Source organism: Oncorhynchus mykiss, chromosome 12 (assembly GCF_057628025.1).
Source record: "Oncorhynchus mykiss isolate SJ-2025 chromosome 12, ASM5762802v1, whole genome shotgun sequence".
Lineage (NCBI taxonomy): Eukaryota > Metazoa > Chordata > Actinopteri > Salmoniformes > Salmonidae > Oncorhynchus > Oncorhynchus mykiss.
In genome coordinates, this window is record NC_143033.1 from 54,787,249 (window position 1) to 54,812,254 (window position 25,006).

General features: G+C 43.9%; 1 protein-coding gene and 1 long non-coding RNA gene across 2 annotated transcripts in view; one reads left to right on the top strand and one right to left on the bottom strand.

Moving 5' to 3' along the window:
* LOC149979214 (uncharacterized) overlaps positions 1–25,006 on the top strand; it is a 205,890-nt gene that overhangs the window by 104,848 nt on the left and 76,036 nt on the right. The gene's annotated exons all lie outside the window — the stretch shown is intronic.
* Positions 435–4,772, bottom strand: msx2b (muscle segment homeobox 2b). Its single transcript, XM_021624158.3, has 2 exons — positions 4,283–4,772; positions 435–1,762 (listed from the first exon to the last, which is right to left on the bottom strand). Exons 1-2 carry the CDS (start codon positions 4,638–4,640, stop codon positions 1,338–1,340), a joined length of 783 nt encoding a protein of 260 aa, XP_021479833.1. The 5' UTR covers positions 4,641–4,772; the 3' UTR covers positions 435–1,337.

A 25,006-nucleotide genomic window follows, 5' to 3' on the forward strand; every position in this document is an offset into this window, starting at 1 on the left:
GTTCCACAGATTATTGCTGAAGTTAGTGCTTTAGTGCTTTCAGAACATGAAGGGCTGAGGTGAGAGGAGAGGAGAGAGATGGTATAGTGTAGATGCTATGGTTTGGGACTCTGTAGTTCTCCATTTCAACTGACATTAAACACAATATGTCATTTGAAATGAATTCAATAATATTACTTACTGGGAGCAGAACCTCGCAAATATCATCAAACATTGTTTTAAAACGGCATTCACTGACATGGTTTACAAAAGTGTTCTAATAACTGGAATTATCTGAATAGCTGACTTTTTAGTGCTTACATGAGGGTTGTCAAATATTGACATTAACATTAGAAACCATGCAACCACATGACAAAATGTAGGTCATGTTCAATTTCAAAGATGTCGACACGTAAACAACATATTCTTACTTACATGATATCTCAAAAAGCAAACACGTTTTAAAAGCCTGTTTAATTTTGGTCCATGCAAATGAGATACATTGCTGATATTAAAAACATTTAGAAAACTACATACTGTAGCTCCTTTGCATTGGAACCTTCAGATTAAAGTATAAAAGGTATAAATAACATTTTGGTCAGAAACTTCTGCCACATTTGAGCTACATGTTATAAATACGAAACATGAATCACACAATAAATTCATTTCCTGCATAAACATTTTTCGAGTGAAAGTATAATAAATAAGTAGACACAAATTAAACTAAGACTACACATGTCTTATGAAACAGAAGTGCTGAATATAATTTGTTGCTAAAGTCAAATCTAATGTAAAAATAACCATTTGGAATGTGTCAAAATATCAACAATTTTGAATGAGTTGACTTTGAGTTGAGATTCTGAAAAAAACAAGACAACCCTTCAGTATGGAATGAAAGCGGTCTAAAATCCAACCTATCGGTCTGTTGTCAAGGAGAGGTGAAACAAGGCAGACCTGAAGTCAGACGTAAGCTGAATCTTCTATGTTAGATACTGACAAGTGTAATGACAGTAATACAACAACATTTGATCAATACCACAGAGACAATTGGATAAAGGGAACATTTGCATTGGAATATATGACATAAAGTAAAACAGAACCACTAGTTGACTTAGCCTGGATAGCCAAATTGTTATCCATCCACAGAAGAAAAATAAGAAACCAGCAAAACAATTCATTGAGGTCTTTAAGGCTCTTTGGTGAGTGAGGCACTGTATTTTCAGGTGTGTTTATGAAAGAAAATCATCTCCATTTCAGTGTTTTTTTTGTAGCAAGGAGAAAAAGATAGCATTATAAAGAGTGATGTCCAAGTGTCCAACACTAATATCAACAGAACAAGGTTATATTCCTCTCTATTTTCATGTTAGGTGATACATGCTGTATCCCAGCGGCGTAGCGTACAGTCCCATAGGTGAAAGGGGCAGCATTGGTCGGTGGTAGGGGTAGGACTGTCCGTACAGGGAGACAGCTGTGTGAAGTTGGGCACCCAGGGGCATGGGTAACGTAAAGCCCGGATGCAGCACAGGTTTGGCAGCCATTTTGAGCTTCTCCAGCTCGGCTTCCTGTAGTCTCTTGGCCTTGGCCCGGCGGTTCTGGAACCAAATCTTGACCTGAGTCTCAGTCAGCGTCAGAGAGCTGGAGAACTCGGCCCGCTCTGCGATGGACAGGTACTGCTTCTGACGAAACTTACGCTCCAGAGCCAGCAGCTGGGAGGTGGTGAAAGGAGTACGAGGCTTTCTATTGTTCTTGTGCTTTCTCAGCGGACAGGTAGGACTCACCTGCCCTGGAGAGAGAGAGTGAGAGACAGAGACAGAGACAGAGACAGACAGACAGACAGACAGACAGACAGACAGACAGACAGACAGACAGACAGACAGACAGACAGACAGACAGACAGACAGACAGACAGGATCAGAGTCAATACTGGTTTAATGTAACAAATGGATACTTGAGTGAGAAAGTAAATGTACTTAATATCCTGGTAGCCCTAATACTCTGATAGAAAATGTGTAGTATCATTCTGATACGTAAACTAACAATGTTAGAGAGGAAGCTGTTTGAGTGGGCCCAAAGTTATTTGGTTGGAGGCTGATAGCGATTTTAAACTCTAAAACGTAGGCTTACTAGTTTACCCAAGCACTGTACAAGTGAATGACCATGCATGAAATTAACTTCTTCTTTGCATAAAATAGACTGATTTTGAGCAGAGATTTAATATCTGACGCAGTCACCTATTTAGACTTTAAAATGGAAATGGTCAAACATTGGAATGGGAACACATATCAATGGAGGAGATTAGTGTTATTTGTTGGAATGATTTTAAGTACTTTCAATCGCACTCCACACTGCCCTTTCCCACTTGACAAAAGGAACACCTATGTGAAAATGCAGTTCATTGACTACAGCTCAGCGTTCAATACCATAGTGCCCACAAAGCTCATCACTAAGCGAAGGACCCTGGGACTAAACACCTCCCTCTGCAACTGGATCGTGGACTTACTGACGGGCCGGGCCCAGGTGGTAAGGGTAGGCAACAACACATCTGCCACGCTGATGCTCAACACAGGGGCCCCTCAGGAGTGCGTGCTTAGTCCCCTCCTGTACTTCCTGTTCACCCACGACTGCGTGGCCAAGCATGACTCCAACACCCTCATTAAGTTTGCTGACGACACAACAGTGGTACGCCGGATCACAGGCAACGATGAGACAGCCTATAGAGAGGAGGTCAGAGACCTGGCAGTGTGGTCCCAGGAAAACAACCTCTCCCTCAACGTGGGCAAGACAAAGGAGATGATTGTGGACTACAGGAAAAGGAGGGCCAAACACACCCCCATTCACATCGACAGGGCTGTACTGGAGCGGGTCGAGAGTTCTTTGGGGTCCACATCACCAACAAACTATCATGGTCCAAATACACCAAGACAGTCATGAACAGGGCACGACAACACCTTTTCCCCCTCAGGAGACTGAAAAGATTTGGCATGGGTCCACAGATCCTCAAAAAGTTCCATCTACTGCACCATCAAGTGCATCCTGACCGGTTACATCACCGCCTGGTATGGCAACTGCTCTGCATCTGACCGTAAGGCGCTAGAGGATAGTGCGTATGGCCCAGTACATCACTGGGGCCGAGCTTCCTGCCATCCATTACCTATATACTAGGCGGTGTCAGAGGAAGGCCCAAAAAATGTCAAAGACTACAGTCAAGTCATAGACTGTTCTCTCTGCGCCAAGTCATAGACTCTCTGCGCCAAGTCATAGACTCTCTGGCCCAAGTCATAGACTTCATAGACTGCTCCTTAACAACTTCGACCCCCAAGCCATAATCAAATGGCCACAAGGACAATTTACATTGATCCCCCTTTGTTTTACACTGATGCTACTCACTGTTTATTATCTATGCATAGTCACTTTACCACTACCTACATGTACAAATGACCTCGACTAACCTGTTCCCCGCACATTGACTCGGTTCCCCGTATATAACTTCGGTATTGTTATTTGATTGTGTTACTTTTAATAGAATTCTTGTTTTATTTTATTTAGTAAATATTTTCTTAACTATTTCTTGAACCGCATTGTTGGTTAAGGGCTTGTAAGTAAGCATTTCACTGTAAGGTGACAAACACAATTTGATTTGAATTACACACAAACCACATAAACAAACATGTATGTGGATATACTAATAAAACACACAAATCAATGTAAGGGTTTGAAGACCTGCCTGATATGCCCATAAAGATACATAGAAATACATCTTATTATCCCAAATAAAGAGTACAAATTGAAAGATTATGTTTCATGATAGACCCACAGTAAGACATTTATTAACTCATTTATTAACTCAACTAATGTTGTAAAGACCCAGGCCTGTTTTTCCTAATACTTCTTTTTCACATATTGTTTAATAAATTGAACGTCAAGACTTAAATGATCGTACTTTTTTCTCTACACAAGCATTCAGATATAGCCTAATTAATTAGGCATATACATAAAAGTTATTACTTGCAAACGGCTTTTTAGTTGACACCCTGTCAAATAAATTGAATGTACAGCCATGCAATATTGTGAGACAGCACATACCAACCAATTCAAATGGGTCGATTTGATTTGTATTATACCATATGATAAATATATATATTTTTTTAAATCTCTAAATAACAAATCAGTTATGATAAATAGTGAGGTAAGAAGTACACGTGTATACATATTCCAAAATGTGTTCCAATTACTTAAAATAAGCATATTTGTATATCTTAATTTAAATGAAATTCTTTCACGTGAGTCTCCAAAAGTTACTCACGAGTTTGCGCTGAGAATCTTGGGCTCATAACCCAGGGAGCACAGTCATCCGGCTCGGAGGACTCCGATTTTACGGGCGATGGTGGAATAAAGTGCTTTCGGATTCCCTCGGGAGGGCTGTATGTCTCTCTGCACAGGTACGGAGAGTTCTGAGTCTTTGAAAATGTAACCACAGAGACATTGTCGGGTTTGCTTGTAAACTCACTGTGAGTCTTTCTACCCGACATTATAGCCTCTACACTGAAGGGATGATGATGTGTAGTCACTTGAGTTTTGCGGTCATCCATCGTGCTCTCCCGCTCGGGTCGGCTGTCCTCCTCGGATGAACTGCTATCCCTCAAACTCACATGGGTAGACATTTCCCCCTAAGTATGTCCCAATGGCACTCGGCAAGACTGACTGACAGTCGTAGCTACAGGTGGCGTTCAGATATCAGGACCCAAGCTGTCAAGTGTGGGGGTGAGTAAAATAATCACGTGACGCCAGTGGAACTTTCGGCCAATCGCAGCGCTGCCAAAATGTAGGAGATTGGTCATTGATTGGTCTCTCACACAAGAGTTCAAAATATATGTAGTATATCACATGCATTTACTGTGACGGATAACTTCAAACCTAACCTCAAGAGATGTAAACACAGGCCCCATGCAGATAATTATGGAAGAGATAAACACAAATTAACAATCTCCATTGGGATATGCCTTTTCCTGATTGCAAAACGTTGTTGGTGCCTCAATTCAGGATACACACATTTGGTGGGAAAATGATTTCTTGCAGCCCTAGTCTGTATCAGGCTCTCTTAAAGCTGCAATATGTCACTTTTTGGGCGACTCCAACAAATCCACACAGAAATTTTAGTTGTAGATCTGTCATTCTCATTGAAAGCAAGTCTAAGAAGCGGAAGCGATATGTTCTATGTATGATATTTCTATGTTTCTTGTTCTTAAGTTTCAAACAGCTGAAAATACAATATTTCTGGTTATGGAAAATATAGTGTATTTCACAGTAGTTTAGATGGTACAATGACTCTCTACACTATGCTTGCTTGTTTTGTCACAAACTAAAATTAAGGGAACTATTAGAATGTTAGCATCCAGGAAATGGTGGAGCGATTTCTACACGGTGCATCTTTAAAACTAGAATCCTTAGTTGCTAAATCCATTTTTTTCAGTCTTTTGAATTAATTATATATAACTATTGATTATTGAAGAATGTTGTAGCCCATCAGATCCCAAAATATAAGCTTATTTTACTGTTTGTAAACAATGTAAATGTAAAGAAAAAACACGTTATAGCCACAAAACATGGTTAAAACTATAATTTTGATATCATGGATGGTCAGCCCTTGCATCCATAGCGTTGTCTATTACGTGTGGTTTCATTTCTCCAGGCCTAGCCCTCAGCGTTTTTATTAAAACGCTTTGTTATTGTTTCAATTAAGCATTCTAGCTTTAAACAAAGTAGGCCTAGTTATTCTTCATCAAATATGCATGACCTTTGAAGAAGTGCGAATACCCTCACATACATTTTTTTGGTGGACAATTTTTAGAGCAGTCTTGAATTAATCTGCTAGTAAAAACAGCTATTGGAAAGTGATTCTGAGACTCAGATTTGTCACTTTCAAATGTATTCCAAGCAAAAACCAATGATTGCAGAGTTAAACAAACCATAGAACTCTATGCACAATGACTACTTTTAGCAATGTCCAATAAACATTTGACAAAAACACATTTACTTGAAGAACAGTGCAGATGCAACGTTTGTTAACAGAAGGACGGTTTGTGCTGTTTGTCCCATCATTTGTATCTGCACTGTTCTTCAAGTAGATGTGTTTTTCTGCAATTTTCTGTGGAAATTGTTAAGAGGTCATTTTGCATAGAGTTGTATGGTTTGTTTTAACTTTGCAATCATAGGTTTTTGTGAAACATCTGAGTCTCAGCATCACTCTGTCACCATGGAATTGCCTTGTTTCATTTTGACTTCAATTTTATCACTGTTTCATTATTCAAGCACATTTTTGAGACTGCCAAAATACTTATTCATACCATAGGCAGATTTTGTGTTGTTTTTTTGTTTTTTTTTACATCAGGCTTTCTGATTTCTGCTAAATGTTTCTGTAAAAATCATTGATCCCTACAGTAGGCTGTGTTGAAATTAAAATGACTTTACCTATAACAGTTGTACCTATGATAATACAGTAGACTACCGAATTTGCTCAGTGCTAAAAAAAATATGTCACTTTGGTTATGTTTTCAAGATTCACAGCCCTGATTCCAATAGCCAACTAAGTTAGTGTGATGAAACAAAAACTTTAATCAAATTCCTGACAAAAATGAACTATGATCAAATGTGTTTCTCTTATTATGTAACATTACATTTCCACACAAAAACCTTTGCAAATTGTTCCGCGGGAAATAAACAGCCACTATTTGAGAATCACAAGGTCTATCCCAAACTCAGCTGCCCAGTTTGACTGGTAAGAGCAGTCATGCATGCGCTGGGGGCCTACAGGGCTGGGACTGAGCGAGGGCGCCGTTCCCATGAGGCTGTGCGTTATTAAACAGGGTGATTTCACAGATAATCTGAGGTTTGCGAAGGCGCCAGTAAGCGGGCAGATGAAAGCCTCGCTCCTCAGGGGAGAAACTGTTGCAGTTTTGCGGCTCCACTCAGGAGCCACCTCCCCACTTGCTCTGCTCACGCCCCCACCCTCAGGCACCTTGTCGATCACAGTCCCGGGCCCTGCTACACACAGCCTGTCATAGGATTAAGTGGTAGTGAGACATGTAAACTACACGTAGCCTATAGTCAGCTCAATGCAATAATGCTGTGGAAACTGATATGCGAGTAATGAAAAAGAGTGACTGAAGCCGTGTACAAACCGAACATAGACCAAGGTGATTTTCAGCAGGAGGAATCCCCTTGAGTGTCGGTAGCCTACGGTCCTCAGAAAAATCATTCCTTTTAACATAATCTCTTTGGGTTTGATTTTTTTTTTTAAAGGGGGGGGGGGGAAACAATCTCCCTGAAAAGTGGAGGAGGAAAAACACCAGAAAACAGCTTCTGGTTTTGTTGGTATGTTTGGACACACCTCGAGCATTGTAATTACAGTCTGCACTTTGAAGTGGTGAAATGAATGACTGTGTAATAAACTGGGTCTCTTGCACTCACAGCCATTGGGCCCACTTTATGGACACTCTGACCCAAAAGCACACTAAGTACATACTGATACTTTAAAGGATTCTCAATAGATAAACTCATGTGTAATGTTGGAAGATTGGTATAGTTTTTAACGTGTGAAACAGTGGAGGCTGCTGAGGGGAGGACTGCTCATAATAATGTCTGGAATGTGTTTGATACCATTACAGCCATTATTATGACCCGTCCTCCCCTCACCAGCCTCCACTGATGTGCAAATAGGAACGTACCATATTATTAGGAGGTTCATCTCTCTTGGCAGGTTTGTTGCTGTGCCAAAATACTTAAATACTTCACTCTACTGTCGCTATCGTTGCACAGAAACATACATCTTGCAAGCTAAGAAGTGATGATTTTTGATAGATCAAAATATAACCCTGAACTAATATTTGAAACTATGGGGGAAAAGAGGGGACTTTACATTGACACTCCATAAAGTGGTAATAACATGGAAAGAGTGTTGTTACAAGTGACATACCGACAATGAATACATTATTTGCCCAGATATCACTTATTTTCAGTATATCCTTCTTATTCTCACATACCGGAAAATGTATTTACCTGACTTAAGGTGCATAATACATGACAATAATACTGCATATTGGCCTGAAAAACAAGTCCTGTGTAGAAGCCCTCTCTCTCCAGAAAGGCACCTCGTCAAACTCGCAGAGCACGTTTAAATGAAGGGCGCTCAGTTAAGCCAATCGCTGTCATCACATTGTTTTCCTTAACACCTTAATGTTCAGGAGCCCTGGTCTTTCAAACAAAGCTTTAGCTGCAATGAACCTAAATTACTACCTTCAATAGGTGAATGGCTCCAGCTCCTATTAGCTGCAAGCAGAGGAGACTGCTATTCAGCAGGCAAAGAATGATTCTGCAATGTAAAAAAATAAAAAATAAAATGGATACTCACTTTGCTAATGACATCTGAAGATGTAATCTGTTGTTAGCCTTGGCTCCATTGTTGTAGTTAAGTCAGCTGCTGGTTGCAGGGCAACAATCAGCTGTTTTTAAAATATTTTTAATTAGCCTTATTCATAGCTGTAAAGGTGATATAGAAACAGTGCACATTGCCAACAAAGAGGTAACTCTCAGTGGACTTGTGGCAAAAGCTCTCATGTAGTATTTTGGCAACCTTGTTCTCTCAGGGAAATAGTATTCCTGCCAAGCGTCACCTCAAATCATTTCTGGAACTCTCCCTGACAATAGAATACTATCTTGTAGTCGGACCTATCGGACCTTGTAGTCATAGCGGATAATATTCTAATCTTTGGTGACTTTAATATTCACATGGAAAAGTCCACAGACCCACTCCAAAAGCCTTTCGGAGCCATCATCGACTCAGTGGGTTTTGTCCAACATGTCTCTGGACCCACTCACTGTCACAGTCATACGCTGGACCTAGTTTTGTCCCATGGAATAAATGTTGTGGATCTTAATGTTTTTCCTCATAATCCTGGACTATCGGACCACCATTTTATTACGTTTGCAATTGCAACAAATAATCTGCTCAGACCCCAACCAAGGATCATCAAAAGTCGTGCTATAAATTCACAGACAACACAAAGATTCCTTGATGTCCTTCCAGATTCCCTCTGTCTACCCAAGGACGCCAGAGGACAAAAATCAGTTAACCACTTAACTGAGGAACTCAACTTAACCTTGCGCAATACCCTAGATGCAGTTGCACCCCTAAAAACTAAAAACATTTCTCATAAGAAACTAGCTCCCTGGTACACAGAAAATACCCGAGCTCTGAAGCAAGCTTCCAGAAAATTGGAACGGAAATGGCGCCACACCAAACTGGAAGTCTTCCGACTAGCTTGGAAAGACAGTACTGTGCAGTACCGAAGAGCACTTACTGCTGCTCGATCATCCTATTTTTCTAACTTAATTGAGGAAAATAAGAACAATCCGAAATTCCTTTTTGATACTGTCGCAAAGCTAACTAAAAAGCAGCATTCCCCAAGAGAGGATGACTTTCACTTTAGCAGTGATAAATTCATGAACTTCTTTGAGGAAAAGATTATGATTATTAGAAAGCAAATTACGGACTCCTCCTTAAATCTGCGTATTCCTTCAAAGCTCAGTTGTCCTGAGTCTGCACAACTCTGCCAGGACCTAGGATCAAGAGAGACGCTCAAGTGTTTTAGTACTATATCTCTTGACACAATTATGAAAATAATCATGGCCTCTAAACCTTCAAGCTGCATACTGGACCCTATTCCAACTAAACTACTGAAAGAGCTGCTTCCTGTGCTTGGCCCTCCTATGTTGAACATAATAAACGGCTCTCTATCCACCGGATGTGTACCAAACTCACTAAAAGTGGCAGTAATAAAGCCTCTCTTGAAGAAGCCAAACCTTGACCCAGAAAATATAAAAAACTATCGGCCTATATCGAATCTTCCATTCCTCTCAAAAATTTTAGAAAAGGCTGTTGCGCAACAACTCACTGCCTTCCTGAAGACAAACAATGTATACGAAATGCTTCAGTCTGGTTTTAGACCCCATCATAGCACTGAGACGGCACTTGTGAAGGTGGTAAATGACATTTTAATGGCATCGGACCGAGGCTCTGCATCTGTCCTCGTGCTCCTAGACCTTAGTGCTGCTTTTGATACCATCGATCACCACATTCTTTTGGAGAGATTGGTCTACACGGACAAGTTCTGGCCTGGTTTAGATCTTATCTGTCGGAAAGATATCAGTTTGTCTCTGTGAATGGTTTGTCCTCTGACAAATCAACTGTAAATTTCGGTGTTCCTCAAGGTTCCGTTTTAGGACCACTATTGTTTTCACTATATATTTTACCTCTTGGGGATGTCATTCGAAAACATAATGTTAACTTTCACTGCTATGCGGATGACACACAGCTGTACATTTCAATTAAACATGGTGAAGCCCCAAAATTGCCCTTGCTAGAAGAATGTGTTTCAGACATAAGGAAGTGGATGGCTGCAAACTTTCTACTTTTAAACTCGGACAAAACAGAGATGCTTGTTCTAGGTCCCAAGAAACAAAGAGATCTTCTGTTGAATCTGACAATTAATCTTAATGGTTGTACAGTCGTCTCAAATAAAACTGTGAAGGACCTCTGTCATGTATTGTCATGTTGTGTCTTGTTTCTGTCCTTTCCCTTCACCCTGTCTCCCTCTGCTGGTCGTTATTAGGTTACCTTTTCTCCCCCTCTTTCCCCCAGCTGTTCCTTGTCTCCTCCTAACTACCTCGTCACCCCTTTTCCCACCTGTTCCCTTTTTCCCTCTGATTAGTCCTCTATATCTCTCTCTGTTTTTGTTCCTGTCTTTGTCGGATTCTTGTTTGTGTTATTCATGCCTGAACCAGACTATCGTCATGTTTGCTGCAACCTTGTCCTGTCCTGTCGGAATCTGCCGGTCCATCTGAGCCTACGTATGTTTTGTCATTAAAGAAGCCCTGTTTACGTTAGTTCGCTTTTGGGTCCTCATTCACGCACCTTAACAGAAGAATCCGACCAAGAATGGACCCAGCGACTTCGGATCCTCTCCACTCAGCCGTCGAGATCCAGGGAGCGATGCTAGGCAGACACGAGCAGGAATTGTCTGCTGCTCGACATGCCGTTGAGACCCTGGCCACCCAAGTCTCCAACCTCACAGAACAGGTTCACCATCTCCGCCTCGATCCACCGGCCACTTCCAGGGCTTTCGAATCTCCGGAGCCCAGAATCAATAACCCGCCGTGTTACTCTGGGGAGCCCACTGAATGCCGCTCGTTCCTCACCCAGTGTGATATTGTGTTTTCTCTCCAGCCCAACACTTACTCCAGGAGCACTGCTCGTGTCGCCTACGTCATATCTCTCCTTACTGGACGGGCTCGTGAGTGGGGCACGGCAATCTGGGAGGCAAGGGCTGAGTGTACTAACCAGTATCAGGACTTTAAGGAGGAGATGATACGGGTTTTTGATCGATCTGTTTTTGGGGAGGAGGCTTCCAGGGTCCTGTCTTCCCTATGTCAAGGTAATCGATCCATAACAGACTACTCTATTGAGTTTCGCACTCTTGCTGCCTCCAGTGGCTGGAACGAGCCGGCTTTGCTCGCTCGTTTTCTGGAGGGTCTCCGCGCAGAGGTAAAGGATGAGATTCTCTCCCGGGAGGTTCCTTCCAGCGTGGATTCCTTGATTGAACTCGCTATTCGCATTGAGCGACGGGTTGATCTTCGTCACCGAGCTCGTGGAAAGGAGCTCGCGTTCTCCGTTGCCCCCCTCTCCGCATCACTACCATCTTCCTCTGCCGGCTCGGGTGCTGAGCCTATGCAGCTGGGAGGTATCCGCATCTCGACTAAGGAGAGGGAACGGAGAATCACCAACCGCCTCTGTCTCTATTGCGGTTCTGCTGGTCATTTTGTCACTTCATGTCCAGTAAAAGCCAGAGCTCATCAGTAAGCGGAGGGCTACTGGTGAGCGCTACTACTCCTGTCTCTCCTTCAAGATCCTGCACTACCTTGTCGGTCCATCTACGCTGGACCGGTTCGTCAGCTTCCTGCAGTGCCTTAATAGACTCTGGGGCGGAGGGCTGTTTTATGGACGAGACCTGGGCTCGGGAACATGACATTCCTCTCAGACAGTTAAGGGAGTCCACGGCCTTGTTCGCCCTGGATGGTAGTCCTCTCCCCAGGATTCAGCGTGAGACGCTACCTTTAACCCTCACTGTTTCTGTTAATCATAGCGAAACCATTTCTTTTTTAATTTTTCGTTCACCTTTTACACCTGTTGTTTTGGGCCATCCCTGGCTAGTTTGTCATAATCCTTCCATTAATTGGTCTAGTAATTCTATCCTCTCCTGGAACGTCTCTTGTCATGTGAAATGTTTAATGTCTGCTATCCCTCCTGTTTCCTCTGTCTCTTCTTCACAGGAGGAGCCTGGTGATTTGACAGGGGTGCCGGAGGAATATCACGATCTGCGCACGGTGTTCAGTTGGTCCAGGGCCACTTCTCTTCCTCCACACCGGTCGTATGATTGTAGTATTGATCTCCTTCCGGGAACCACTCCCCCCCGGGGTAGACTATACTCTCTGTCGGCTCCCGAACGTAAGGCTCTCGAAGATTATTTGTCTGTAGCTCTTGCCGCCGGTACCATAGTCCCCTCCTCCTCTCCCGCCGGAGCGGGGTTTTTTTTTGTTAAGAAGAAGGACGGGTCCCTGCGCCCCTGCATAGATTATCGAGGGCTGAATGACATAACAGTGAAGAATCGTTATCCGCTTCCTCTTATGTCTTCAGCCTTCGAGATCCTGCAGGGAGCCAGGTTTTTCACTAAGCTGGACCTTCGTAACGCTTACCATCTCGTGCGCATCAGGGAGGGGGACGAGTGGAAGACGGCGTTTAACACTCCGTTAGGGCACTTTGAATACCGGGTTCTTCCTTTCGGCCTCGCTAACGCTCCAGCTGTCTTTCAGGCATTAGTCAATGATGTCCTGAGAGACATGCTGAACATCTTTGTTTTCGTTTACCTTGACGATATCCTGATTTTTTCACCGTCACTCCAGATTCATGTTCAGCACGTTCGACGTGTCCTCCAGCGCCTTTTAGAGAATTGTCTTTTTGTGAAGGCTGAGAAGTGCTCTTTTCATGCCTCCTCCGTCACATTTCTCGGTTCTGTTATTTCCGCTGAAGGCATTAAGATGGATCCCGCTAAGGTCCAAGCTGTCATTGATTGGCCCGTCCCTAGGTCACGCGTCGAGCTGCAGCGCTTTCTCGGCTTCGCAAACTTCTATCGTCGTTTCATCCGTAATTTCGGTCAGGTGGCAGCCCCTCTCACAGCCCTTACTTCTGTCAAGACGTGCTTTAAGTGGTCCGTTTCCGCCCAGGGAGCTTTTGATCTCCTCAAGAATCGTTTTACATCCGCACCTATCCTTGTTACACCTGACGTCACTAGACAGTTCGTTGTCGAGGTTGACGCGTCAGAGGTGGGCGTGGGAGCCATTCTTTCTCAGCGCTCCCTCTCTGACGACAAGGTCCACCCTTGCGCGTATTTTTCTCATCGCCTGTCGCCGTCGGAACGTAACTATGATGTGGGAAACCGCGAACTGCTCGCCATCCGCTTAGCCCTAGGCGAATGGCGACAGTGGTTGGAGGGGGCGACCGTTCCTTTTGTCGTTTGGACTGACCATAGGAACCTTGAGTACATCCGTTCTGCCAAACGACTTAATGCGCGTCAGGCGCGCTGGGCGCTGTTTTTCGCTCGTTTCGAGTTCGTGATTTCTTATCGTCCAGGCTCTAAGAACACCAAGCCTGATGCTTTATCTCGTCTCTTCAGTTCTTCAGTAGCCTCCACTGACCCCGAGGGGATTCTCCCTGAGGGGCGTGTTGTCGGGTTGACTGTCTGGGGAATTGAGAGGCAGGTAAAGCAAGCACTCACTCAAACTCCGTCGCCGCGCGCTTGTCCTAGGAACCTTCTTTTCGTTCCCGTTCCTACTCGTCTGGCCGTTCTTCAGTGGGCTCACTCTGCCAAGTTAGCCGGCCACCCTGGCGTTCGGGGTACGCTTGCTTCCATTCGCCAGCGTTTTTGGTGGCCCACCCGGGAGCATGACACGCGTCGCTTCGTGGCTGCTTGTTCGGTCTGCGCGCAGACTAAGTCCGGTAACTCCCCTCCTGCCGGCCGTCTCAGGCCGCTTCCCATTCCCTCTCGACCGTGGTCTCACATCGCCTTAGATTTTGTCACCGGACTGCCTTCGTCAGCGGGGAAGACTGTTATTCTTACGGTTGTCGACAGGTTCTCTAAGGCGGCTCATTTTATTCCCCTTGCTAAGCTTCCTTCTGCTAAAGAGACGGCACAAATCATCATCGAGAATGTTTTCAGAATTCATGGCCTTCCGTCAGACGTCGTTTCGGACAGAGGTCCGCAATTCACGTCTCAATTTTGGAGGGAGTTTTGCCGTTTGATTGGGGCTTCCGTCAGTCTCTCTTCCGGCTTTCACCCCCAGTCTAACGGTCAAGCAGAACGGGCCAATCAGACTATTGGTCGCATCTTACGCAGTCTTTCTTTTCGCAACCCTGCGTCTTGGTCAGAACAGCTCCCCTGGGCAGAATACGCCCACAACTCGCTTCCTTCGTCTGCGACAGGGCTATCTCCTTTTCAGAGTAGCCTCGGGTACCAGCCTCCGCTGTTCTCATCTCAGTTCGCCGAGTCCAGCGTCCCCTCCGCTCAGGCTTTTGTCCAACGTTGTGAGCGCACCTGGAAGAGGGTCAGGTCTGCACTTTGCCGTTATAGGGCGCAGACTGTGAGGGCTGCTAATAAGCGTAGAACTAAGAGTCCTAGATATTGTCGCGGTCAGAGAGTTTGGCTCTCCACTCAGAACCTTCCCCTTAAGACCGCTTCTCGCAAGTTGACCCCGCGGTTCATTGGTCCGTTCCGTATTGCTCAGATCATTAATCCTGTCGCAGTTCGACTTCTTCTTCCGCGTTATCTTCGTCGCGTCCACCCGGTCTTCCATGTCTCCTGTGTCAAGCCCGTTCTTCGCGCCCCCGCTCGTCTTCCCCCCCCCCCCCCCATCCTTGTCGAGGGCGCACCCATCTACAGGGTCCGTAGGATTTTGGACATGCGTCCTCGGGGCCGTGGTCATCAGTACCTAGTAGATTGGGAGGGGTACGGTCCTGAGGAGAGGAGTTGGGTTCCCTCTCGGGACGTGCTGGACCGTGCGCTGATCGATGATTTCCTCCGTTGCCGCCAGGTTTCCTCCTCGAGTGCGCCAGGAGGCGCTCGGTGAGTGGGGGGGTACTGTCATGTATTGTCATGTTGTGTCTTGTTTCTGTCCTTTCCCTTCACCCTGTCTCCCTCTGCTGGTCGTTATTAGGTTACCTTTTCTCCCCCTCTTTCCCCCAGCTGTTCCTTGTCTCCTCCTAACTACCTCGTCACCCCTTTTCCCACCTGTTCCCTTTTTCCCTCTGATTAGTCCTCTATATCTCTCTCTGTTTTTGTTCCTGTCTTTGTCGGATTCTTGTTTGTGTTATTCATGCCTGAACCAGACTATCGTCATGTTTGCTGCAACCTTGTCCTGTCCTGTCGGAATCTGCCGGTCCATCTGAGCCTACGTATGTTTTGTCATTAAAGAAGCCCTGTTTACGTTAGTTCGCTTTTGGGTCCTCATTCACGCACCTTAACAACCTCGGCGTTACTCTGGACCCTGATCTCTCTTTTGAAGAACATATCAAGACCATTTCAAGGACAGCTTTTTTCCATCTACGTAACATTGCAAAAATCAGAAACTTTCTGTCCAAAAATGATGCAGAAAAATTAATCCAGCTTTTGTCACTTCCAGGTTAGACTACTGCAATGCTCTACTTTCCGGCTACCCGGATAAAGCACTAAATAAACTTCAGTTAGTGCTAAATACGGCTGCTAGAATCCTGACTAGAACCAAAAAATTTGATCATATTACTCCAGTGCTAGCCTCTCTACACTGGCTTCCTGTCAAAGCAAGGGCTGATTTCAAGGTTTTACTGCTAACCTACAAAGCATTACATGGGCTTGCTCCTACCTATCTCTCTGATTTGGTCCTGCCGTACATACCTACACGTACGCTACGGTCACAAGACGCAGGCCTCCTAATTGTCCCTAGAATTTTTAAGCAAACAGCTGGAGGCAGGGCTTTCTCCTATAGAGCTCCATTTTTATGGAACGGTCTGCCTACCCATGTCAGAGACGCAAACTCGGTCTCAACCTTTAAGTCTCTACTGAAGACTCATCTCTTCAGTGGGTCATATGATTGAGTGTAGTCTGGCCCAGGAGTGGGAGGGTGAACGGAAAGGCTCTGGAGCAACGAACCGCCCTTGCTGTCTCTGCCTGGCCGGTTCCCCTCTTTCCACTGGGATTCTCTGCCTCTAACCCTATTCAGGGGCTGAGTCACTGGCTTTACTGGGGCTCGCTCATGCCGTCCCTGGAGGGGGTGCGTCACCTGAGTGGGCTGAGTCACTGATGTGGTCATCCTGTCTGGGTTGGCGCCCCCCCCCCCCCCCCCCCTTGGGTTGTGCCGTGGCGGAGGTCTTTGTGGGCTATACTCAGCCTTGTCTCAGGATGGTAAGTTGGTGGTTGAAGATATCCCTCTAGTGTTGTGGGGGCTGTGCTTTGGCAAAGTGGGTGGGGTTATATCCTTCCTGTTTGGCCCTGTCCGGGGGTGTCCTCGGATGGGGCCACAGTGTCTCCTGACCCCTCCTGTCTCAGCCTCCAGTATTTATGCTGCAGTAGTTTATGTGTCGGGGGGCTAGGGTCAGTTTGTTATATCTGGAGTACTTCTCCTGTCCTATTCGGTGTCCTGTGTGAATCTAAGTGTGCGTTCTCTAATTCTCTCCTTCTCTCTTTCTCTCTCTCGGAGGACCTGAGCCCTAGGACCATGCCCCAGGACTACCTGACATGATGACTCCTTGCTGTCCCCAGTCCACCTGGCTGTGCTGCTGCTCCAGTTTCAACTGTTCTGCCTTATTATTATTCGACCATGTTGGTCATTTATGAACATTTGAACATCTTGGCCATGTTCTGTTATAATCTCCACCCGGCACAGCCAGAAGAGGACTGGCCACCCCACATAGCCTGGTTCCTCTCTAGGTTTCTTCCTAGGTTTTGGACTTTCTAGGGAGTTTTTCCTAGCCACCGTGCTTCTACACCTGCATTGCTTGCTGTTTGGGGTTTTAGGCTGGGTTTATGTACAGCACTTTGAGATATCAGCTGATGTACGAAGGGCTATATAAATAAATTTGATTTGATTTGAATACTGTGGTACTGTGTAAGTCACTACCAATTAAGGTCCATATCTTTACCACACACCAACAGCTCCAAACCCATCATTATCAGACATTACAACCATTTCATAAATTAGCTATTGTACAGGGTTCAGAATGTTAGGGCCTTTAAATAGAACATCTATTGAAACATCACTGTCCAACATATATAAAAGGTGTGCATTCTTCCCTTTTACAGACTAGTCATTACCCATCGCAATTACCGGTTCGAGGTGTTACAGCAAAGAGCTCAGCGAGTGTAGGCCTTACAGGCAACTCATGACTGATAGGCAACCACTACCAGAGTCTGCAGAGACAATGGTCCAATGTTAAAATTAATGAGTGAAGATCTATAGGAGGGAAATGCCAGTGCCAAGAGGCCTCAAGTCAACCCAAGCAGGTTTCCCATTCCAAACAAAAAACATTGTTGAGGAGTGGAGGGTAGGGGCCCCTAGCTAGCTCCTTGGGCCTGGGCTGGAGCCCTCATATTAAAGGCCTGGAGATCTGCCATGCTCTGTAATCAGGGCACGATCAGAGCCCAGCCGCTGCGTCCCGGCTGATGGAGCCATTAGGTTTTATGACTCACTGTGTTCATGACTCCAGTTTCCGTGTCAGCCAGGGGGAGGGAGGAGTAAACCAAGGGGCCTCTCTCTCTCTCTCTAACATCCTTTGATTCCTGAGAGACAATGTCTTGATGATGTGTGACGGCTCTTCATTTACGACAGGGGTAGAAAACAAAATAAAGCGATGCTTGTTATTTTGTAGTGGTATTGAGATGGTGTAATTGTTTTTAAATGGGCAAGCAAGGATGAATGTTGGTGAGGCAGTTTCCAGATTTCAGGGAAATGTACCTCTAAACAAAAAAAACAAAAAAACAAAGCAGGAATCTCTGAAAGAGAAATCATAGCATCGTTAAAAGTCGATGGTGTATGATGGTTTGAAGGGCCACAACTTTCCCAGCAGACAAACCAACCATACCCCTTGACTGCTCAGAAGATGTCGTCTCAACATCCTAGCTTAGTATCCTAGTCTGTTTATCGGTTTTCAGCTGGCCCACACTCTAAAATGAAAAGGTTCCTGGAGTATCCTTTAAGGGTTCTTGAAATTGAAACTGTGGCAAACCCCTATATGTTCTTTGAAGAACCCTTTAAATGAAGAACCCCTTTTAATGGATCCTTGAAGAACATTTTGAAGAACCTTTTGGGGTACATTTTTTAACTGACCCCCTCTCCCCTATTATTATTGTTAATAATCATACACATAACAATAATAACAATAACAACAATAACACAATATTTTAGTTCTCAGTGTTTATTGTGATTTTAGTTGCAAAGCAGAATTCAAAATTCAAATATGAGGTAAACTCCCAGCAGAGCCACAAGTCCAATGGGTATATCCTCTGGTATGTTGATGTTAATGTGTTGATGTTCTCCGTATCCATAGCCAGAATGATTTTGCAGTGCGTGGTGATCAAACAGGTTTCCTGTGAAATGAATCCAAAAAAAACTGTGAGTCCAAAAAATAGTAGTTATACAGATGATTAACAAAACACGCACACTGTTTTGATCATGCTTTTCATACGCATACCTTGTCCATAATGTAGAGGCCTATGGGATATTCATTGAAGACGTAAGGGAGGAGGATGGTAAATGGGATCTGCATAACATAACGTACCAATAGCAATTGACATGCCTTTGTATGCCTCCTCGTCTGTATACCTGCAGACACAGGCTCAAAAGTGAGCAGTTCAGTCGCTACACGCTATACAGCTAGCCTTCAACATATTCTTATAGCCTACAGTACATATTCTTACATCTGTGTTGATTCATATCTGTTTTTAGAAAGATTTGCACACATATGAAAAGATAGATGATGTTATCATAAAACAATATCAGTTTAGATCATACAAGGGACAAACGGTACCTTAAATTCAGATCTTTACATTTTTCAGTTAAGTGCCTGCACCTGCTGTCCTTTCAAATCCAAATGTCTCAGTTGGGCAGTTAGGTTCCTGCAAGAACCCCCACCAACTAAGGAAGTTCCTCTATGGGGTTCTTGGAAGAACCTTTTGGGGGTCATTTTCAGTGCCAAGAACCCCTAATTTTTAGACTGTATGGTTGGAGGAGGGGGCTCTCCTTTAGTCCAAAGGTAGGGATTTGACATGTGCTGAGTGGTTCCGAACCATAAAGAAAGCACTTAAGAGAATAAACAAATGACTCCAGCAAATAAGGAAGACAAAACATCAATTTTATCTTAATGGTTTAGGCACCAATCATAAAAGAGACTAAAGGGACGCAAAATGAGGTGCAAAACCATGTCATCTGACACCCGGACAGAGAGCGTCTCTGTATTAATACGATCCTTCCTGCCCCCTGGCCAGGGCAGACGTGCACCTCTGACTCTCCACTGTTTAATGAGAAAGAGAGACGCCAGGCACAGTGGGACCAGCCCCAGTTGACTGGACGCCCCTCTGCCCCCGTCCCCCCTGTACCCCGCCCCCCTTTCGTCTCCACCCGGCCCCCACAGGGGCCTGGCCGGGACCCTCCGCCCACAAGTTCAAATGTCAGGGCCCCGGCGCGCGCCTTTGAAACAGGGGACACTGGGGCTGTAATTGATTGGCAGCTCTGCAATTACCAATGCCTTGCTTTTACGGCCTCACATAGGACCCCAATACAGAGAGCGTTAAGATTTCAAGGCTGTGGGAACCTTTGTATATGTTCCTGTTGTAGCTTAAGATGAATGCTATCTTCTCTCCAAATAGTTGCATTATTCATCTCATTAAGTTTGCTTGGCCTACTTGTCACAGTTCTAAACTGCTCCTCAATTCTCCAGAGCATTGAAGAGGTTATAAAATGTAATGCTAGTTCAGTCTCATCCATTTCCTTTGTGGCAGCCTGCGAGGCTGTTTGTTTGTGTTGGTGGTGAATGTGATTATTACCGTTCCTGTCTGTGGTAAAGCTGAGTGGTGACAGTGTGTTGTGTTAGTCCTCTAAAGGACAGTCAGGTTGATTTCATTACGGTGATAGGACACATCTGCCCCCTTTTCATCTACTGGTTTCCCCCCTGCAATTTCAGGCCTTTTAAGTACTGCTGTCTCCTGATCTGAACATAATTGTTCACTGTAATACTATCCAGGAAGTGGGCTGATCAACTCCAGATGCACAAACAAAGAGAGAGAGAGAGAGAGAGAGAGAGAGAGAGAGAGAGAGAGAGAGAGAGAGAGAGAGAGAGAGAGAGAGAGAGAGAGACTAACCTAACCTCCACAATTAAAGGTTTCAATGCGATTTTTGAATTCATAATTCATAGAAGATTGACCTGTGAAAGTCATGCCACGTGTCCCGGCAGTTATCTATACTTGTAGTCATCGATGCCAAGGACGATATTTGCCTTTTGATAAAAGTGATAGACCTAACATGTATTTGACTGTTCTTGGTAGTAAGTGTTTGTGTTGCACTTACACAGTATTTGCTTGTAATCACCTAGTTTGTACATATTGGAGTGAAATTACATGGTCTACACAGGCTGACCTAAAGAGGCCTAAGTGAGTGACACTGTTTGGCTTTGGAGTAATGGGTGTCATTAACTAAATTATACTGTAGCTCTGGCAAAACACATCTGATTCCCAAAGCCTCTCTCCCACAGAAAAACAATATGCCCCCGGTGCCTTATTACAATCAATTAGGCTGATTACAAGCACTATCTAAATGTCTTCAAAGGAAGCTATTACGGGAGTTCAGACCCACTGTCTCTTTGCGAGACTAGGCTGTGTTGGAAGTCTGGTGTTTCTCTACATCCAGAACTATTGGCTAGTTTTTTTTTAGAGCCGACTTGACTGTAGTGCGCGTTAAAAAGGGAGGACGGGGAAGTTGTTTGGTTAGCTGATCTCAGCATTATGCCAGCTAGATATGTTCATGCTTCTCGGCGTATAAACAGATGTGTCTTTATATGTAATACAATAATCTGATGGTTACCAAGAGCATTTCATCTTCTCTCATGTTTTCTTCGGAAAAGAAGAGAACACAATGCGAAGCGTTTTTTGTGAATTTCTTTTTACTCTAATTTTTGTTGATTGAGTTTGAAGTTGTTTTCAGGGCCAAACAATAAAATGAGAGAGGGTGTGGTGGGGTGGGGGCGGGAGAGAGAGAGGGAGAGAAAAGGAGCGAGAGAAATAGAGACACCAAGTCTAGACCCTGTATTTAGGGCCCCTCCCTGATTGCTTTGTTCTGTGCCATGTCTGTGCAGGTAATTACCTCCACACGACACACACACACAGCATCCTGGGAGCTTTGCTTAATCTGTGAGAGAGAGCAAGAGAGAGAGAAAGATGGAAGGAGAGAGAGAGACATAGAGAGAAGGAGTGAGTGAGTGAAATAGAGAGCGACATTTTTTCCCCAAATAGCCTGACACCGTGCCACTGTGATAACAAGCGGATATTGACAATAAATGTAATGACATCCCATTATTTTAATGAGGTGTGGGCCTTCTCTGGAGCTCTATTCCTATGTGATAAACAAGCCAATGTATTGTTGCTGGTGTTGTCAGTGTGGACACACTATGCAAATAGCAGCCATATCTAGCTATACCATTAAAAAGCACATAATCCTGATATCGATGAAGATTGGATATCATGGAGGTGCAAGTTGTGATGAGCGGTGAGGAAACTGTTATTTCATAAACTGATATGTTCGACCTGCGCTTTATCTTACTCATAATGGAAAGCACTGTGGCATGCTACTTGAAAAATAAAGATGGATGTGATATGGAATATAACTGAGGGTTATAGAACAGCGGTGAGGTGACACCTTGTTTGAATCTCTTTGTTCTGGTTGACTCATCATGCTGGTACAATTAGTGTTATACATTTGACTACTACCGTACTTGCACACCCACGTATACCAATACGTTACAGATCCACTAAACAATGACTCTATAAATGGGCTAAATGCGAAGGGAATGTACTGTATGTGCGTGTCTCTTCTGTTATTCCATTTGCTTAAGATCACAAGTAATCACACCCATTGCCTTATAAAACTCTACCAAAGGATAGCATTATGGGTATGTAGTGGATGAGGGGAGTTCTCCCTGCCTACACAGCGACTTGAGCACTTGAAAATAAATCCAATAAAATGGGTTGTAATTTCAGGTAAGGTGAGTTGAAAATGGCTTGTCTTTGCAACAGATTGTGCAGACATGTTTCCGAGGGGTTATTCCAGGAATGTCAATATTAACTGTACCTTCTGTTCACCTCCGTATCACTAAATAATCAGTGTCACTATAAGGGATGGTTTCATGTGGCTTTAAATCATTACCCAGCTAGCACATCACGTTCTGAGAACCATATGTTTCTTAGAGCTTGGTGAGAGCGTGGTTGTCCTACATTCTCAGCGCATTTAAGGAACTTGACAAAGAAAAACAATTATTTTCTTGGCATTTCATTAATTTAACAGAATGTTCAAACATGGTTACGTTTCATTTCAATTTTGGTAATGTTCTAGGAATATTCTCCAACTAGTTTGACATTGGGAATGTTCTCAAATAGTTCAGAGAACATTAAGAAACAATGTTCTTCTGCGGGAATTTCAGCATAAGTTTTCTATACTGGTTTCCTCATGATTCTATTTAAAGTCATGTTCCCAGAACATTAAAACCACAATTTGTTTTTACTAACATTCAGAAAAACAATCTGAGAATGTTATTTAAAAACATATACATTCCAGAGGAGTCTAGTGGGAGGAGCTATAGGAGGACTCTCATTGTAATGGCTGGAATGGAATCGTATCAAACAAATGGAAACCGCATGTTTAACTCCATTCCATTAATTCCCCTCCAGCCATTACAATGAGCTCGTCCTTCTATAGCTCCTCCCACCAGCCACCACTGATACATTCCATTCTCAGAGTCAACAAAACTCTTTCTTTCCTCTGTCTTTTTAAGTGTGTTCAGGTGTGTTGGCTGCGCCCACTAATTGGCCACACCTGATCTTAATGAGTGCTTGTTTCCTTTGAAAGGGGTTTGTTTGAATAGACTAAAATGAACAGCTTTGTAAAAGTAAAAAAAAAACATGGTATGCTAGCTCCATCCTGGTGGCGCAGTGGACTAATTCCATGGATAAAGAACAGAAAATCATAGGTTCGACTCTCACTGATGCTGTGCCACAATGAAAACATTTATGTTTGCATGATTAATGCCTAAGTAAATGAATTTCCATTTGTCCTATCTGTGCTAGCAGTGTTATTAAAAGGGAACTTCCTCCTAGAACCAACTTATCTGGTTATAAGTGGCATCAATACTATCAAAATGTACTACAAAGTGTAAATAGGATAGTTTTGTCTAGTCCAAATAAGATTTGGAAGTGAGTGTGTCACGACGGGTATGGATGGGTTGGGTATTGATTAGTTACATGCCCAGAGACAACAAGGTGTGGTCCACCCCCAGTTGCTTTGTGAACATTTTGTCAAGTCGCAACACACACATACTTGAAAAGCAAAGGAGGGAAGATATGCTTCCATAAAGTTGGTGCCACATTCTAATGCATTCAACAATATTGCTCAGGAATGGATTACATACAACACACATACAACATGCTGACCGTGACTAATGATTTGCCAACTAGCTATAAAACTGTGATGTAATTAGCTAAATACATAGCCTCTCCCTAATATGTAATTTGATATAACGTCATAGACAGGCAGATTTGCATAGCTAAAGTTGCCCCCGACCATACGGTTTGATAGGATGTAACGTTAGCCAGCTTGCTATTGATAATGTTTAACTGGCTAGCTAAGAAGATCCCTATGCTAGCTAACATTAGCTACCTAGCCAATTCATTTAAACTTGGACAAAGATATTTATAACTAACCCAGATTTGCAAGTTAGGTAGCTAGCTAGTTTTATGAAAATATACATTTTGTTTGGGTTAACACTTGCCCTCGATAACTTAGACCCTGGTGGCTATCTGGCTTTACTGTGATGGAACTGGGAGTCATTATAAAGGGCTAAGTTAGTTAGCACTAACTAGCTACCTAGCATTTCAGGGGCTTCGTCTTTACTAGTACTAAAAACAACATGACTGTTCTCATAAAATTATATTTTGTATAGGACAAAACTAAATGAAGTATGTTACTTGTCTAGCCTGAATACCAGTCTTTTTAACTAACGTGCTACAAATATGTGTCAGCAAGCAATCAGCCTTGATTTGAATGTGTGACACACACAATGTATGGTCAGTCCTCCAAGGTTTCGCCATTGTGAGGCATTTATACTACTGTTGGCCAGTAGTGGGCAGTGAGATGTGTTCGCTTCACACTGGGACTATTGACGATCCTGGACCCGTGTGTTCTCATAATTGAGAGAACCTTTGAAAGAGAAGCCACGTTCTCCTGTTTCATCATTTATCCTGTGTTACAGGAACTATTATCTGCTGCACCAGTCCCAAATCTGGGACCTGCAACCAGTTTTGGGGGGCTCGTCCTTGATAGGCGCCACCTGTTGGGCGGGAGCTGATCCAGTGATAGATAACATCTGGGACCAAGATGGATCTGCTGCTGAAATCCATGTTGCGGGCAGTCTGATGTGAGCAGAGACAGATTCTTGATTCTGGGCTGTGTTGACCGTTCATAAGGAAAAGGAAGAAGTTACAATGTCTGACAGTGGGAAGAAGAGCCTGGTGTGGGACATCAGGAAGAGCCTGCTCAGCCTGTCAGCAAAGGAAGTTTTTCAAATTGCCAATACCATGGGTCAAGTGCAAGACAAAGACCAGTCAGAGCTCGAAGAGGGTGATCATGA